The sequence below is a fragment of the Chelonia mydas genome, chromosome 2 (assembly GCF_015237465.2).
Source record: "Chelonia mydas isolate rCheMyd1 chromosome 2, rCheMyd1.pri.v2, whole genome shotgun sequence".
NCBI lineage: Eukaryota > Metazoa > Chordata > Testudines > Cheloniidae > Chelonia > Chelonia mydas.
The window spans coordinates 29,172,879-29,188,727 of NC_057850.1; the positions used below are offsets into that span (position 1 = coordinate 29,172,879).

The following is a 15,849-nucleotide window of genomic DNA, read 5'->3' on the forward strand; positions in this document are numbered from 1 at the left end:
GTGGATGGGTGCAGGGTTAAATTGACCTAACGCTACTAAATTCGACCTAAACTTGTAGTGTAGATCAGGGCTAGGTCTTGTACTGGTGTAGCTATTGTAAAAAGTCATACCCCTAACCAACAGAGTTATACCAGTGTAACTTTCCTAGTAACCAAGCCTAAGTTGGATGCATAGAAACTACTGTCCCAATTTTTCTAAAAAAGCTGCTGTCATTTCAGCTGGAAACTGCACAATTAGTCTGTAAATTTTTTCCTTTCTATAGAGCCCTAAAAATGTCAACGTATCTGTAAGGCTTTATCACATTCTTTTTTTCCCCTTCCTCTGTTGCTTCTGTTTTAAAGCATTTGGACATAATGAGTGTCCTGATCCTGGAGTTCCAATCAATGCACGGCGTTTTGGTGACAACTTTCAATTAGGGAGTTCAATCTCAGTCATTTGTGAAGAAGGATTTATTAAAACACAAGGAACTGAAACAATTAGTTGTATACTAATGGATGGGAAAGTAATGTGGAGTGGACCTATCCCTAGGTGTGGAGGTACGTGAATTTTTATGCTATTGCTTTTCTATTTAGGTTAATTTATTGTTATTTCTTTACAGTTGTCATAGGGTGAAATTCACACTTCCAAAGACCAGCACAAAGACTATCACTTAAGTCTCACTGAATCTCTGCAAAGGAGTGAATTTCATTCATTCTGAATATTTTCTAATTAGTGCAAAAATAATTACAATTAGTTTCTCTAGGTCAATTTTCTCTAAAATGTATTTGAAGAGGTCCTGAGAGAATGCCTTAAATTTTCTTGTTAAAAAAAAAAAGGCAGAACAAATATGCTAATAAATTGCAAATATGGTTGATAATAGGTTATGCAAATTGTCTTTAATTTTTTCCACCTGACAAGTTTCTTATTTTTGAAATACAGTTATTTAATTTTCTTTAAAGAATGAGTTAGTTATTCTTAATACTATTGGTAAAAACAAAAACAAAACTTGCTGAAAGCAGTCTTTGATAGTGCTAATAGGTATTTGTTGGTAACATTTAATTTGTTTGATATTTTGACTTTGAGTTAGGTCTGTTGAAACAGGATGTTTATGTAGATCCTTAATTTCCCTTTAAAAGAGGTTCCTGAAAAGATTGAAATGTGATAATTGTTTCTTTTTGGAGAAAAGACATCAAACCAAGGTTCTGACTACTTGAAACCATTACATATTTTAGTAAATTCTTTGTTAGTGTAAATGCTTAGAATTCCACTGAGGTCAATGGAGCTGCACCCGTTTACACCTGTGGAGAATTTGTAGTTTTATTATTTTGAATTGATAGAAATTTTAATAACATGCATGGGTCACTACATTTTTAGTCAGATCTCTACATTATGCCTACTTCCATTTGCCTTAACATTTAAGTTGGATACTGTACTTCTTTACTTTTTGTCCTAAACTTGTGAAGGATCTTGTTGTGAGCTATTAAATATCTGCTAGATTCCACTTCAGAGAGATCTGCATTTCATATATGGGTAAAACGACTTAAATCCCTTATCTGTCTTACAGGATTATTGGCACTTAATTAGAAAATGTTTATAAAGCGATTTGAGATGCCCAGATTAAAAAACAACAACACTACAGAAATATAAACTATTATTGCATGTGGTACCTTGTTCATTTGATGTTGAAATATGTATAGTAAAGAAGCAATGAAATATGGAAGTTGATTATCCTGAAACTCATTCTACAACAACTCCTACCTGAAAAAATCAGTATATAAAGCTCCAGAGGCAGAAGGTCTTGACAGTGGTTGAAAGGCAGAGAGGTAACAATTGTAGGAGTCATCGCTGAGCTTCTCTTCTTCCTATGCTCCAATAACAAGATGCTGAAGAAGGCAGAACAAAGTTTCTTGCCAATTATCACACAGTACATGCCCTGAGGAGTAGTTGATGAAGAAATTTCAAGAACTGTCTCCTGCATCTTTGAGCTTTCACAGTCAGTTTTCAGACTAGATACAGTCCAGAGAATGTGTAGGTAGACAGTTTCCCTTTAGATGAGCAGATCAAATGGACATAAATAGAAGTCATGAAAACAATGCTGGATCTATTGAAGGTCATTGATACAACTATCAATTGACTCAACTATCAACCTTGCCAGGGTGGATGGAGTGACCTTCAGGGTATTTTGTTCATTTCTCTCAGACAAATCTCAGGGGTATTGCTCAGTTTCCCCAAAGTTCTTTTCTCTATGCAGGGCTCTGTCCTGTCCCTTTTTTAATTTAAATAATATATTTTTCCAGTATGGGAAACTGTGAGAAGTTCTGAGCTTTGATGCTAAGAATACCCTGACAAGTTCCTGTTCCGCATCTCTGAAACCTAGCACAGACAGCGTCATTACCAAGTTAGCCGATGTCTAGGAGAAATAAATGGCTAGATGGAAAAACAGCTGGTTCAAGATCGACCAGCAGAGGACGTGACTTCACCCTTTGATGAAGGCTTCCGCTCTCCAACATTCTAGGTGTTGCAGTATCTGGGTCCAAATGGTTTTGTCACTGTTCTCGGGCAACCAAACAGCTACACTATTCAGACGTCCCTTCCTATCTTCATTTGGGCCTAAAATTGTGTCTTTTCTTTTGGAGGTGGACTTAGCAACAGGCAGTAGCGGTCCAGGTACTTTTCTTGGGTTTCAAGGCTGCTTCAACATGCAGCCGTCTACTGCCTAGATCAGCTAAACCAACAAGTTCACGTCATTCAGTGCTTTGTGTGCTGTATGCTTACTCCCTATCAGATTCGAGCTCTGCCTTGAGGTAGGGGTTTTGATATTTAAAGCAAGTTATAAACTGCTATTCACAGCAATATCTCTAATCCAGAATGTTAGCCTCAGCAACAGAATTCCCTCCTGATGAAGATGATGAACCCAAGTTTTGTCATCTTTACAATACCATGCTATACATATTTCCTTGTACCAGTCTGTCTCTGCTAACAGTAGCTACAGAAATAGCATAGTGGCCTAGCTGCCTTTCACAGGTTGAACTACAGTCTTGTTGAAAAAAACATATCTGATTCAGGAAATGACTTAATGTGTTTCACTGATTTCGGTTCTCAGTAATTTGAAAATTAGGGCATTTATTTAGGTGTCTAAACTTTGACTGGGGATGTTATCTTTAGGCACTTATTTTTAAAAATCTTAGCCTATATCTTCATTATATAGAAAGCCTTCTAACAAATTTTAATGGGATTACATACACTAATGTGAGACCCTACATCGTAAATGTTGTCTATACACTTTCAAACAATTTTCCCTTGTTTTATAGCTTTATTGTTTCAAGAGGTGCAGTCTAAATAAGACTAGCAATCTGATTTTGTGTGCGGGAGAACTGTTTTTCCAGTGCCTTAAATTGATTTGTTTTGCTATCATTTTGCATTCAGTTTACACTTTCCATGACAAAGTAGTCAGGAATATCACCTGTATACAAACAGATTAGTTATATTAGTTAAAGTTAAGCATATGTTTAGGGCTTTGCTGTCTAGGAATGAATTACTCAATCAGGACCCGAGAGCACTTCCTGGGGCACTGAATAGTCAGTTTAGCAGTATAAACAACAAGAGAGCAGGCAGTAGTAAATGGAAGACATTAACAAACCTAAGGCTCTATTCTACTTTTATATCCTCTTTCTTTTCAACATATAGATAATTTCTCTTCTCTCCTTCCCCTTGTCTTCTTGGGTTTTTATTCGCTTGCCCTTCCTGCTTCTTCCTTTTCCTTCTGTTTCTCTCTTCTCCCTTCTCCATTTCTCTCTCTTTTCCCCCAAATGCTAATATCTTTGTTTCTGAAGAATATGCTTGAATGCAGAATACCATATAGTCTGTATAAAGTGGTCTTCTCAGCAGCAATGGTAAAGAAGGCTACCAAAGCTGATGGCAAACAATATGTGCATAATGTACTTTTTCTTTATTTCTATGAATCTATCCAGTCGGTTTTACATACTGTATAACTATTTGTAATACCCACTAACCTTGAAAAGTTTATTAACTTTAACATTGTCAGGAACCATTGTAATTCTTGGATTATGTTAATCACACACAAAGCAATAATGCCACACTGATGTACTTTGTAGTTCATGGAGCTGGATGAAATTGCTAATGAAAATTAAAAGTTGAATATTCACAGTCATATTGAGAAGCTAAATTAATCTGGGAACACCTCAAAATGTCCAACCATGCACAAGGAAGACTGATGAAAGGATAATCTTAGCCACTAATTGGAACATATAGTTGAATTCTGCATGGTAGGATTGCTATTGGTAGGATTAGGATTTATTCACTAGTTGCAGAATTAGACATATTTTTAAAAAGTGAAGATATAGATTTAAAAAAAAACACAAAAAGAGGACCTTTATAAAGCAGAATTTTGTACTCAGTAGTCCTGCTTGTCTGGTGGTATATAATTGTCCAGAGGTTTGGGTTTTTTTTTTTAAAATCAGCGTTCATTATTAATCAGTTCTGCACAATTAACTCTCCAAATGAATATCTTTATTTCATACAGGATGAAATCCACTCCACTTGCCTAAATCCCAAATAAGTCACACTCTATCCAGGTGAAGGGTAGCATAGCTAGGAAGTCAATTCCACTTCTAAATCAGATCCAGGGAATTGGGCTGCTTTCAGGCTCCCTTTCCCTTTAGCTACCTGTCTGCTATTTCAATCTGTATAATCTAGAACAGGGGTCTCAAATTCAAATGACCACAAGGGCCACATGAAGACTAGTACATTGGCCCAACGGCCACACCACTGACCACCACCTCACCGCTGCCCCGGCCCTGCCCTCACTCCACCCCTTCCGTGAGGCCACGCCCCTGCCCTGCCTCTTCCCACCCCTTCCCTGCCCCCATTCCAACCCCTTCCCTGAAATCCCCACCCCAATTCCGCCTCCTCCCTGCCCCCAGGGGGTGCAGGAGGGCTGCAGGGTGCGGCAGGGGGCTCAGGGCAGGGGGTCGGGGTGCAGGAGGGGTGTGGGGTGCGGCAGGGGGCTCAGGGCAGGGGGTTGGGGTGCAGCAGGGGGCTCAGGGCAGGGGGTTCGGCTGCAGGAGTGGGAGTGGGTCCGGACCGGCATGCACCGGGGGCATGGGACCTGCGGGAGGGGGGGCACAGGGGTCTGTGTGTTGCCCTGAACACTCCTTCAGGTACCTCCCCCGAAGCTCCCATTGGCTGCGCTTCCCCGTTCCCAGCCAATGGGAGCTTTGGGGGAGGTACCTGGAGGAGCAGCCAGGGCAACCCACAGACCCCTGTGCCCCCCTCTGCCCCCCAGGTCCCAGCCACTTCCTGGAGTGGTGCGGGGGCAGGGCAGGCAGGCAGGCAGGAAGGGAGCCTGCCCTGCCCTGCCCCAGGTACGCGCGGGGCCGGAGCTGTTCTAGGTACGTGCTGGGGGATGCGGGGGTGCCACGGGGGGCTGGTGGGCCACAGAAAATAACCCTGCGGGCCACGTGTTTGAGACCCCGATCTAGAATCACAGCTACAGCTCAGCCATACCCATTGTGAAGAGGGTTGGGACCACTAGATATGTGTAAACATAAACCCCATGCTGCATCACAGCCCCTTCAGCCAGTCTGCATGGAGCTCATGTGGAGACCCTTTCTATGATTTGGATGGTGTGCTGGCACACCTGGGTGGCAGCTCCATTTATGATCCTCCTGTATAGCCCAGATGCAGGACTTAAGTGGTACAGGGAGGGTTCCCTGCGTCTCCATACCAAAGAGAAATAGTATCTTGAAAAAGAATCTGATGTTGAACTATGGAGTCTGCATAGAATCAGCAGTCAGATCCGGTTCCCAAATAAGTACCAATTGTGAGCATCTGTGAGCATTAGGCTTTCCTCGTGCCCATATATAGAGTTCCTGGCTTACGGTTTCTTGAGTACTGTTACATTCATGACACACATATATAGAGAAGTTAGATAAAAACATAAATTTCTCTTGCTGAAAGATTGCAGCATAACACTACTTTATATTCCGAACAATAACAGAGAGGAACCCCAAAAGAGAGAGACAAAACAGGCTGTTCCCTAAAATGGTGGGACAGATAGGCTGTCTCTTTGCAGACTGTCTGTTTCTTGACTCAGAACACATACTTCCCCACAGGCTGCAAGCAGCAGCAGGACAAAAAAAAAAAAAAACCCTGAAATTTAAAGTGACAGCTTACAGTTTTAACACAGTTTTCAATACACCACAATTTCCATATATTCCATTCCTTGGAATGACATTGTGGGAACTCAGAGCATGTTCAGAGACTCCTGTTTGATATTTCATGTGGGCTCTCCTATGACTAAGAGATGTTTGGCTGATGGCTGCTTCTAGTTATATTTCCAATATTTTAATTTTACCTGGCTGATGACAGGAATAGATGTCAGTCAGCCACAAAAGGGGGTTTAAAGAAGCAACAAGCCCTAAAACTTAGTATAAAGGAGGATGGGAAAATGACCCCATTGGCGAGTTTACTAGAATATTTTATTTTTAAAAGTTAGGCATTTGAAGATAAGCCTAGTACCTCTCTGTAGATGTGACTATGAAGGACTCCTGGGTCTTGGAGTTCAGAACACAGTGGTCGATTTTAAATTAAAAAAAAAAAAAAAAAATGGAGTCCCGCACTGCAGGCATCAGAAAGAGCCATATGCAAGGGCGGGGGGTGGGGGGGAGGGAGAGAGAGAGAGAGAGAATAACATTTTTTTAAATGCCTTTATTATTCTCAGCTTCCAAACATGAAAATAAATTACTTTGAATGTATGGAACTAGATACTATACTAATACTATACTAAAAACTATACAACACTATACCATATTGTACTAAAAATACAATGGATAGCAATAGGTATTCCCTGTGTGTTTTAGAGCTAATCCTTAGATTGAAGTTAAAATTTACAAGAAACTCTTTTTTTTTTTTTTTTTTTTTTTAATGAGAAAATGCTGATTTGCACAAGTGTGACAAAGTTGAATTCTTACTGTGGTAATACATTGACTCAAGATAATACCATCTGGTGTTCCTATTTTTGTTGATTTATTTTCCAGTTTATAGGCTCCATATGTGTTATGAATATGCATGCATGGTAATATGAACTAAAATGTAGTAAAAATTCAAGATAGTGTTAACCCTTTGATTGTTGATGTCCTTAGGCATTTAAATGACACACTGTTTTGGCTGAGAAAGTAGAAAGAGGAAGGCAGCATAAGGTTTAGGGTCTAAACATAAGGAGTCAGCTCTTTAATTTATCACTAGGAGTAAAACAGCAATGCAGTAATAAAATAATTGAAAATTAAAGACTAAAAATTATTTAGGAACAGTTCTCAAAACTTTGTAATTTTGAACTTAGTACAGAATTTACAAAATGCTTTTGCTCATCAAGAAACTATTTTACCTTTGTTAGACTCATTTAATTACATTATAGTGTTTAGGGTTTGTATCCTGCTGCAGCTGGAACCTTTGTCATTGACATATGAAAAAGATAGGGGCCTATGTTCTTCAAAACATAAAATGTCTTTTTGACTGTAGTTCATAATTTTAGCATGGGAACTTTCCAATTTCTTTAGGAACATTAGAATATAAACATAAGCATCGTGCCTTATGGCCTCCAATTCTTGAGTTATAAAGAACAATATACCTCCTTTATGGTGAAGAGATCAAGAATGTGCTAGAATTTTTGAAAAACTTTTACAAAACAGAGCTGTGTAAGTTAATATGTATCATGTCATCTAATCATGAAAAATATGTAACTTATAAGGAGCATGACTAGAAATAATCACTGCACAGATATCAAAAACTATGGGCACGGATGAGGGAATAAGGAAAACACTGCATTGCTACACATGTGGCAGAATCTTAGTAGACAGCCAAGACCTATAAAAATGTGCAACAAGACTTTCCAATCCCTTGGCAGTATAAAACGAAATGCCGCATTCTCCACTTTTGTGGATGGCGGTGGCTGCATAAATATTCACTGAAACAGTAATATTTTGGCACAGTATGGTGCAGTTTGTTTTCTGCTAATGAGTTTACTTCTGTCTGTCTTATCTAATTAGGTACTAATATGACCTCAATCACCATATTATATGAGAGCTTTCTGGTAATTAAAAATAAGAATAAGAGTAATAATCTATGTATTTCTTTCCCAGATTGTAGGTGAAACAGCTTAATTAGTTCATAGGTCATTTGTTTTCTTGGTGTATATGGTGTAACTAATTATTGCTCACTGCAGCATTAATTTACTATAAGTTTTCCTTAGTAGCTTAGGGTCGCAGCCAACTCACAACGTAATCAGTGAAAGTCTTTCCATTGACTTCAGTACAAATTAAATCGAACCTTTAATTAAAATCTAGCATAAATACTGTATCATTTTAGCTATGTCCATATTCCTCCCAAGTTACCTCAAACCACTTCCTGTCTTTTGTTTTGGAAGTGCCTATGGAAACATCCTACTAACAAGTCATAAGTTTTAGCTTATGAGTAGAAAATAAGAGGCAGGTTTAGTTGCTACATTTTTCAGCAAATCATGCAAGCTGTACAGCAGGGGTCTCCAAACTTTATGAGACGAGGGCCATATTAGATTTTTGAAGGGGCTTTGCGGGCCGAAGCGACTGTGAAAGAAATTAAATATATCCAAAATATATGCAAAATTGTTAAAAAAACACTATTCTACTGTGTCAGTGTTGCATTAAAATTCTAAATCAGATATAAAAGTTAATCGATGCAGGGGCTGTAAGTTGGCTCCCCTTTTTGGGTCTGCTGTGCCCCGTGCCTGCTCCCTTCTCCCTGTGCCTGCTAGGCGTGCCCACTCTGCTGAACAAAATGACAAAGGATTGAAAGTTTGGCTGTACTTTGGTAAGGGAAGCTCCAGGTTCCCATTGTTGGTCGGGACTGTTTGGTTCTGTTAGTGCTGTAGTTAAAATTTAACCATTATGAAATTGTTAATTTCCATCTTCTTTACTCCATTTATTCTAGATGTAATTAAGCATCTGGCTTGTATTTTTACTTTAAGGCAGGGGTCCGTGCCTGCTCGGCTGCAGCAGCAACTCTCCCCTAAGTTGGCTCCCCTTTTGGGGGGACACTGGCTCCCGGGGGCACTCACCCCTCCGCACAGCTCAGCTAAACTACTCCCCGCCGCACCCACGCGAGCTGCTGCCGGCAGCCCCTCCCCCTGCCTGCTCGGCATGCCTACTCAGCTGCAGCCTGCCTGTTTGCTTCTCCCTCTTCCTGCTCGGCTGCTGCAACGACTCCCCTGTAAGTTGGCTCCCCTTTTGGGGGGACATTGGCTCCCAGAGGCACTCACCCCTCTGCACAGCTCAGCTGTGCTGCCACCCCGCGTGAGCTGCTGCCAGCGGCCCCTCCCCCTGCCTGCTCGGCATGCCTACTCAGCTGTTCGCTTCTCCCCTGTTGGTTGGAGGGCCGGACAAATGGAAGCCCCGGGCCGGATGCGGTCCGCGGGCCGTAGGTTGGAGACCCCTGCTGTAGAGCATTCAACAACATTATTTGCTACATTTTGCTCACTGAAAACTTTATTCAGCAAAAAAAACAAAATAAGAGATCAAACATGTGTATATATGATTGGCCCAGAAGGACATTTATTTATACACGTGTTCTGGGTCAAACAAGAAAAGTTGTGAATACTGATTTTGGTGGTGGAAGGCTCACCCTTCATTTTACAAAGTTCACATTTCAGTGTTGGATTATTCTTCTCTCCATTTAAACTCCCTACTGGGGCATAACGGATAGTGGATAGCACAATATATGGCCGTTGTAGACCTCAAGAAAAGGCCAGTCAAGCCAGAGCAGATGATATTTGTTCTGTGTTGACAATAGCTGGGTAGGAACCCACTCCACATTGCCTGAACGTGCATGGTGAAATCTCACAAGGTCATTTGAAGAATCAGTTTAGGCAAGTGGCCTACAGAGGGTAAGTAATGAGGTATAAAGTTTAAGTAAAGGGATTCTCTTTCAGAAAATATGATTAGCCCCTGAGGATGCAGATCTTAGGAAGCTTTTGAAGCTCATGGAAGCAAATTTTGGCTAGATCAAACCCTTAATTAGCAACTTATCAAGAAGGTTGCTAAATAACAATAAATCTATCACTTGTTTATAGTTCTGTTGGCCCCAAGAATAATGTGAACATGTTCACTGGAACAAACAAAAAAATCAGTTAACTAAATGTTTACTTAAACAAATTGTATTTACCTAAGGACTTTGTAAATTTCCCCCTCCCCCCGAGTCTGGCTGTTTATGCTGTATTTTAACTTTAGTAAAAGTGCAAGATTCCAACCCTTAGCAATCAAACTATCCAGGATTATACACAGATTTCCCCAGGGTATTGGCATATAAGTGTGAGGTTAATTGTTGCTTGATCACCTCCACAGCTCTTCTGGCAAAAAACCCCTTACATAATTAGTTCAGCTTTCATTTATGCAATACAGCTAGAAGGACTAGGACAGGTTTATTTTGACTTTTTTTATTAAATAATATAAATTTGGGTTTTATTACTGAAGAGCTTCCTAAGAGCTATACTGAGCATTTGTCCTCAGCCCTGAGTTCGCACTGCAATACAGGTATACTACACAAAAGGGGATGCACAGGAAAGGAATTCTGATCCAGAGAGTTACAGGTCGTTCGCTCTGGGATGAAATAATTTACTGTAGTTCTGGAAAAAAGGTACAGCTTTCTTCCCCCCTGGCACTCGGTGAGTTCTTCTGGATGATGTGTTCTGGAAGCTTGTGTAAGCTTGTCTACTTGCTTGTGCAAGCCACTGGTCAGCAGGTGTTGTGTGCACCTCTGTGCCTCACCTACAGAAGATGTGAATAAGATTGGTAGAAAATTTTCCATCAAAGCTGTTTTACAACAGAAGATTGGGTTTTTGTGAAGTTTTTCATCAAAACATTTAACTTTTTGTTGGGGAAAAAGATCGGTTTTATTTTTTTTCCAACCACACGTTGACATTTTCTGTAAAAAAACAAAAATATATCTTGACCAGCTCTAAATGTGAGTCTGGGGCAGCCACCAGCTCCAGAGTTTGGCTCTTTAATTCATGCTGTAGAGACACAAAGAGAACTTAGGCATCTAACTGCCACATCAAGCGCCTACAGGCATTCACAAAACCACCCCTCAGCGGCCACTTACTCCTGTAGGTGACTAAAATCTCTAAACACATAAGTTTCCACTGGCAAAATCTCTAGCCGCCTCAATTTTTGCTGATGGGCGTGCATAAAGCCACCTAACAGTGTTGAGCAGTTCAGTACCTAACTCAGCTGAACCCCTGTGGGATTCACAAATTAGGCATTGACTTGGACCCAGTGGCAAAGTGAGAACAGATATGCATGGAATTAAGTGGCATCCTGCAACTTTTATTACACTTTAACACAGAGGAGGGGTGATACCTGCCCATCACTCATACATTCCTATAATAAGCACTTACTTGGTTCCAGTGCAGGAGTTACAGGGCTCCTTACTATATAACTCAATCTAGCGTCAGGGTTACAGGGCTCCTTACCATATAATTTATAACACAAGGTAAGCTCTCCCCAGGATTCAGCTCTGAGTCGTAGCACTGTCCCTCCCGTTCCCTCCACCCCCCATGAGGGGCAAAGAGAGGGTGCAATAGGGTGAGGACCTTGGCCCGCAAGGGCCACAAGGTCTCACCCTATCACATGACCCCATGGCCCAACACCAAAATCCCAGGTCTTTTACGTTTGGGAACCGTTCACTTTCAGTCTGTTACCCTCACAGGAAACTGGCGACAGGGGGCACCAGCAACTTGTATGGTTGCTTCCCACCCAAACACGCCACCTGGTATCAGAACACCTGCCCAATCCAGGCCTGCACATGCTGTAGCCGTATTTCAGCACCTCCATCTGACAGGTGTACGCCATCATTCCTGACAACCTCCAGCCGATTGTTACGGATGTCCCTATGCGTTGTCACTGAACCCTTATCCAGGAATATCTTGGTGACCTCCTTATTTACTTTCTTTCTAGCCTTGTCCGTATGGCCTGGGTCTGCTCCAAGTCCTTGCCTGTCAGTGAGTGCAGAAGTGGCATGAGCTAATCCCACTCCATGCCTCTCCTGGATGCAAACAGCTTCAGCTCAAAGCTCAGCTGAGATATGGCTGCCATTCTGGCTGCTCTGTTATGGGCTCAATGCACTATAGAGTGCCCACAAATCCAAACATTGCATATGCCCTGGGTAGCTTCTGAAACAAACAAGCACATTGGGTTAGTTATATTTTGCCATTCCCTGATATCTTTTCATTGGTACAGATGCAAATCCTATAACACCTTGATTTTCAGGGCCATATAGTGTTCACCTGCTGCAGGCAAAAACCCCGCTGCAGCCACTGAAATCGCTGTGCTGATACTGAAGGAATGAGTACCAAATTTATATGAGTCAAGGTTTTCTCAGTACCATGCTGAATTGGTACCTTGCCAGGAAGCTACCATCACTGTGTGTGAGCAGCAGGCCTGGCTGCAGGCTCTGGAATTTTAGTGAGGCTTTTATTGCCTCTAAAGGGCACAAGCACTTGTCTGCACATTGCTTCACTGCCTCATAAGCCCCCCTTCACTTCTGGTTTCTTTGAGTACCTTAAGTGCAGAGACACCACTCCTGTAGTTAGTTGCACATCTCTTAGGTTTAATGCATGCTGGGACCTGTCCACAGCTGCCATAGGCACCAGTTCACTCACTCTCAAAGCACGAAAGAAGGCAACAACAAATGCCGCCTTAAATAGCTTGGCCCCCCTCCCATAGCTACAGCCTCAGCCGAAACTTTGACAGCTCTATCAGGGGTAACCTGCCATCCCACTGACACACACTCCTCCTGGACCACCCTTTTAAAAGTTTCTGTACTGTGAAATGCCTGCACAGGTCTGGGCTACGCCCAACCTACTCCAGGAGGACTGGCCCACTAGTTGGCTAGAAATGGGCCCACGCACAGAGAGTCAGAGGCACCACATATTGCATCACCTGGTGTGTATATATAGGTCACCCACAATGAAGTCCTGCCTGTGCCCTAAATTCTACAAACTCTGACTGGCTGGCCTTGTAGGAATTTAGTCTGCAGGGGAACTGAGTCCTTGACTAGTCCCACAGCTGTCATGAGCTAAGATCCCAGAGTTGTTGGGACATTGCCCATGGATCTCTGCTGGCCAGCAGGGTGAGTTCCCAGAATCTGCCACCTTGAAATTGAGAAAGCATCGGCAACATCATTATCTACTCCCTGGACATGCACTTCATGAACAAGGATGTTAAACCACAGGCAGCTTTCAATGAAGGCCCTCACTGGCCTCATTACTTGAGCAGTCTTAGCCGACTGTCTATTTACAATATGGACAACAGATTGTAACACCTGAAACAGCCTTTCTTGTATTGAATGTTTTCTCCCCAACTAGTGACTGCCACCAGTATAGGGGAAAAAAACCTAGAGGAAGGTGATGTCCCCTGTAATACCGTGAGCCACCCAGCTTCTGGCTACTTCTGTGCACACCACTCACCTTGAAAGTAAACCCCCAAACCTATACCTTCTGAGGCTGCCAACCAGTTCAAGAGTTTGTGGGACAAAGGATGCAGGAGAGCAGTTTCCCTCAAGCTGGTTCCAGCAGGGCAGGGCAACCCAGGAACTCAGAGCCAGGACCGTGCCCAGCAGCCATAGCAGGACCACCTGACCCCGACCCCCTCCCCTTTGAGCAGGTAGAGTGGAGGGGGCCATGACAACAAACCCAGCTCCAGGAGGGTCATCCTGTGGCCTCTAGGCTTCCCCCTGCCAACAAGTTCAGGGATGGGGGAGAGGAGGCCATGGTTCCAGCTCTGACCAGGGCTACACCCTCCCCCTCAAGCATGGAATTGGTTCCTATGGGGACTCCTTCTCAAATAGCAGGCAGAGCCTGCATGTGGTGGAGCAAAGAGGTACAACTCCTGCAATGGTGCAGACACCCCCCACACACCAGTGCCGACCCTCTGTCCCTGGGGAGAGAGGCACCATAATCCTTACTAGCCTCCTTCTGCATCTTGAAGATTATTGTTGCAGCTGCTGGAAGCTGGTGAGTAACCCTTTGTCTGCTGGAACAGACAGGAAAGAGACTGCATATGGTCCCTGTGCTGGTGTAACTCCTGGGTGCTGGGGAATGCTGGCCAGTTGCATACCTGTCCCCTTGCTGGCCAATGGATGCCAGAGACTCCCAGGGGGATGAGCTACCTATTGTTCCTTGGCTAGTGTCTCCCTCCCTTGCTACAGGACTGTCTCCCTTTCACTGCCAGCCACATCAGGTTCCCCACCTGTTGATGCTGGTGGGTGGGATTTCCCTCAGCTGTTTGCCTACAGGGCCTGACCCAATATGCGTGCTCAGAGGTCCCCTGATAGCACACCTACCGAACTGAGCCCCTCACAAAACACACATGAGGGTAAGGTGGTACTGGTTGTACCTCCCTTATACCTAATTAGGCTGATGTTTAGAACCCTTAGCTGGGATGTTGGCAACCCAGGTTCAAGTCCCTGCTCTGAATCAGGCGGAGGAGGAATTTGAATCAAGATCTCCAATGTTCTCGGTGAGTGCTCTAGTCACTGGGAGGCTGGACACAAGGGTGGTTCCATCATTGTTACCTCCTCTTCTGTCTTGTTTTGTGAGAAAGGGCTGGCCTGGCTTAGTCATCTAACTCCAGGAATGGGCTCATGGCTGCTAATCCTGAGCAGAGAAAGGCATCTAGCATTAACCTGGAGTTAGGTACCAAACTTCCCTTGAAGAGTGCGGCTTAAACTACATCTCTCTCCTTCATATTCATAGAATCATAGAATATCAGGGTTGGAAGAGACCTCAGGAGGTCATCTAGTCCAACCCCCTGCTCAAAGCAGGACCAATCCCCAACTAAATCATCCCAGCCAGGGCTTTGTCAAGCCTGACCTTAAAAACTTCTAAGGAAGGAGATTCCACCACCTCCCTAGGTAACGCATTCCAGTGTTTCACCACCCTCCTAGTGAAAAAGTTTTTCCTAATATCCAAACTAAACCTCCCCCACTGCAACTTGAGACCATTACTCCTCGTTCTGTCATCTGGTACAACTGAGAACAGTCTAGATCCATCCTCTTTGGAACCCCCTTTCAGGTAATTGAAAGCAGCTATCAAATCCCCCCTCATTCTTCTCTTCCGCAGACTAAACAATCCCAGTTCCCTCAGCCTCTCCTCATAAGTCATGTGTTCCAGTCCCCTAATCATTTTTGTTGCCCTCCGCTAGACTCTTTCCAATTTTTCCACATCCTTCTTTTAGTGTGGGGCCCAAAACTGGACACAGTACTCCAAATGAGGCCTCACCAATGTTGAATAGAGGGGAACGATCACGTCTCTTGATCTGCTGGCAATGCCCCTACTTTTACATCCCAAAATGCCATTAGCCTTCTTGGCTACAACGGCACACTGTTGACTCATATCCAGCTTCTCGTCCATTGTAACCCCTAGGTCCTTTTCTGCAGAACTGCTGCCTAGCCATTCAGTCCCTAGTCTGTAGCAGTGCATGGGATTCTTCTGTCCTAAGTGCAGGACTCTGCACTTGTCCTTGTTGAACCTCATCAGATTTCTTTTGGCCCAACCCTCTAATTTGTCTAGGGCCCTCTGTATCCTATCTCTACCCTCCAGCATATCTACCTCTCCTCCCAGTTTAGTGTCATCTGCAAACTTGCTGAGGGTGCAATCCACACCATCCTCCAGATCATTAATGAAGATATTGAACAAAACCAGCCCGAGGACCAATCCTTGGGGCACTCCACTTGATACCAGCTGCCAACTAGACATGGAGCCATTGATCACTACCCGTGATCAACTACTGCAAGTAGTTTACGTGACTCTCTGCTTAATGT

General features: G+C 43.1%; 1 protein-coding gene across 2 annotated transcripts in view; it reads left to right on the forward strand.

The window, feature by feature from the left end:
• The window catches only part of CSMD3 (CUB and Sushi multiple domains 3), a 1,174,472-nt gene that overhangs the window by 680,872 nt on the left and 477,751 nt on the right, over positions 1-15,849 (forward strand). For both annotated transcript variants that reach the window (XM_037892097.2, XM_043539165.1), the window contains one exon: positions 342-536. In XM_037892097.2, coding sequence (XP_037748025.1) covers positions 342-536 — 195 coding nt within the window. The remainder of the gene's footprint in view (positions 1-341; positions 537-15,849) is intronic.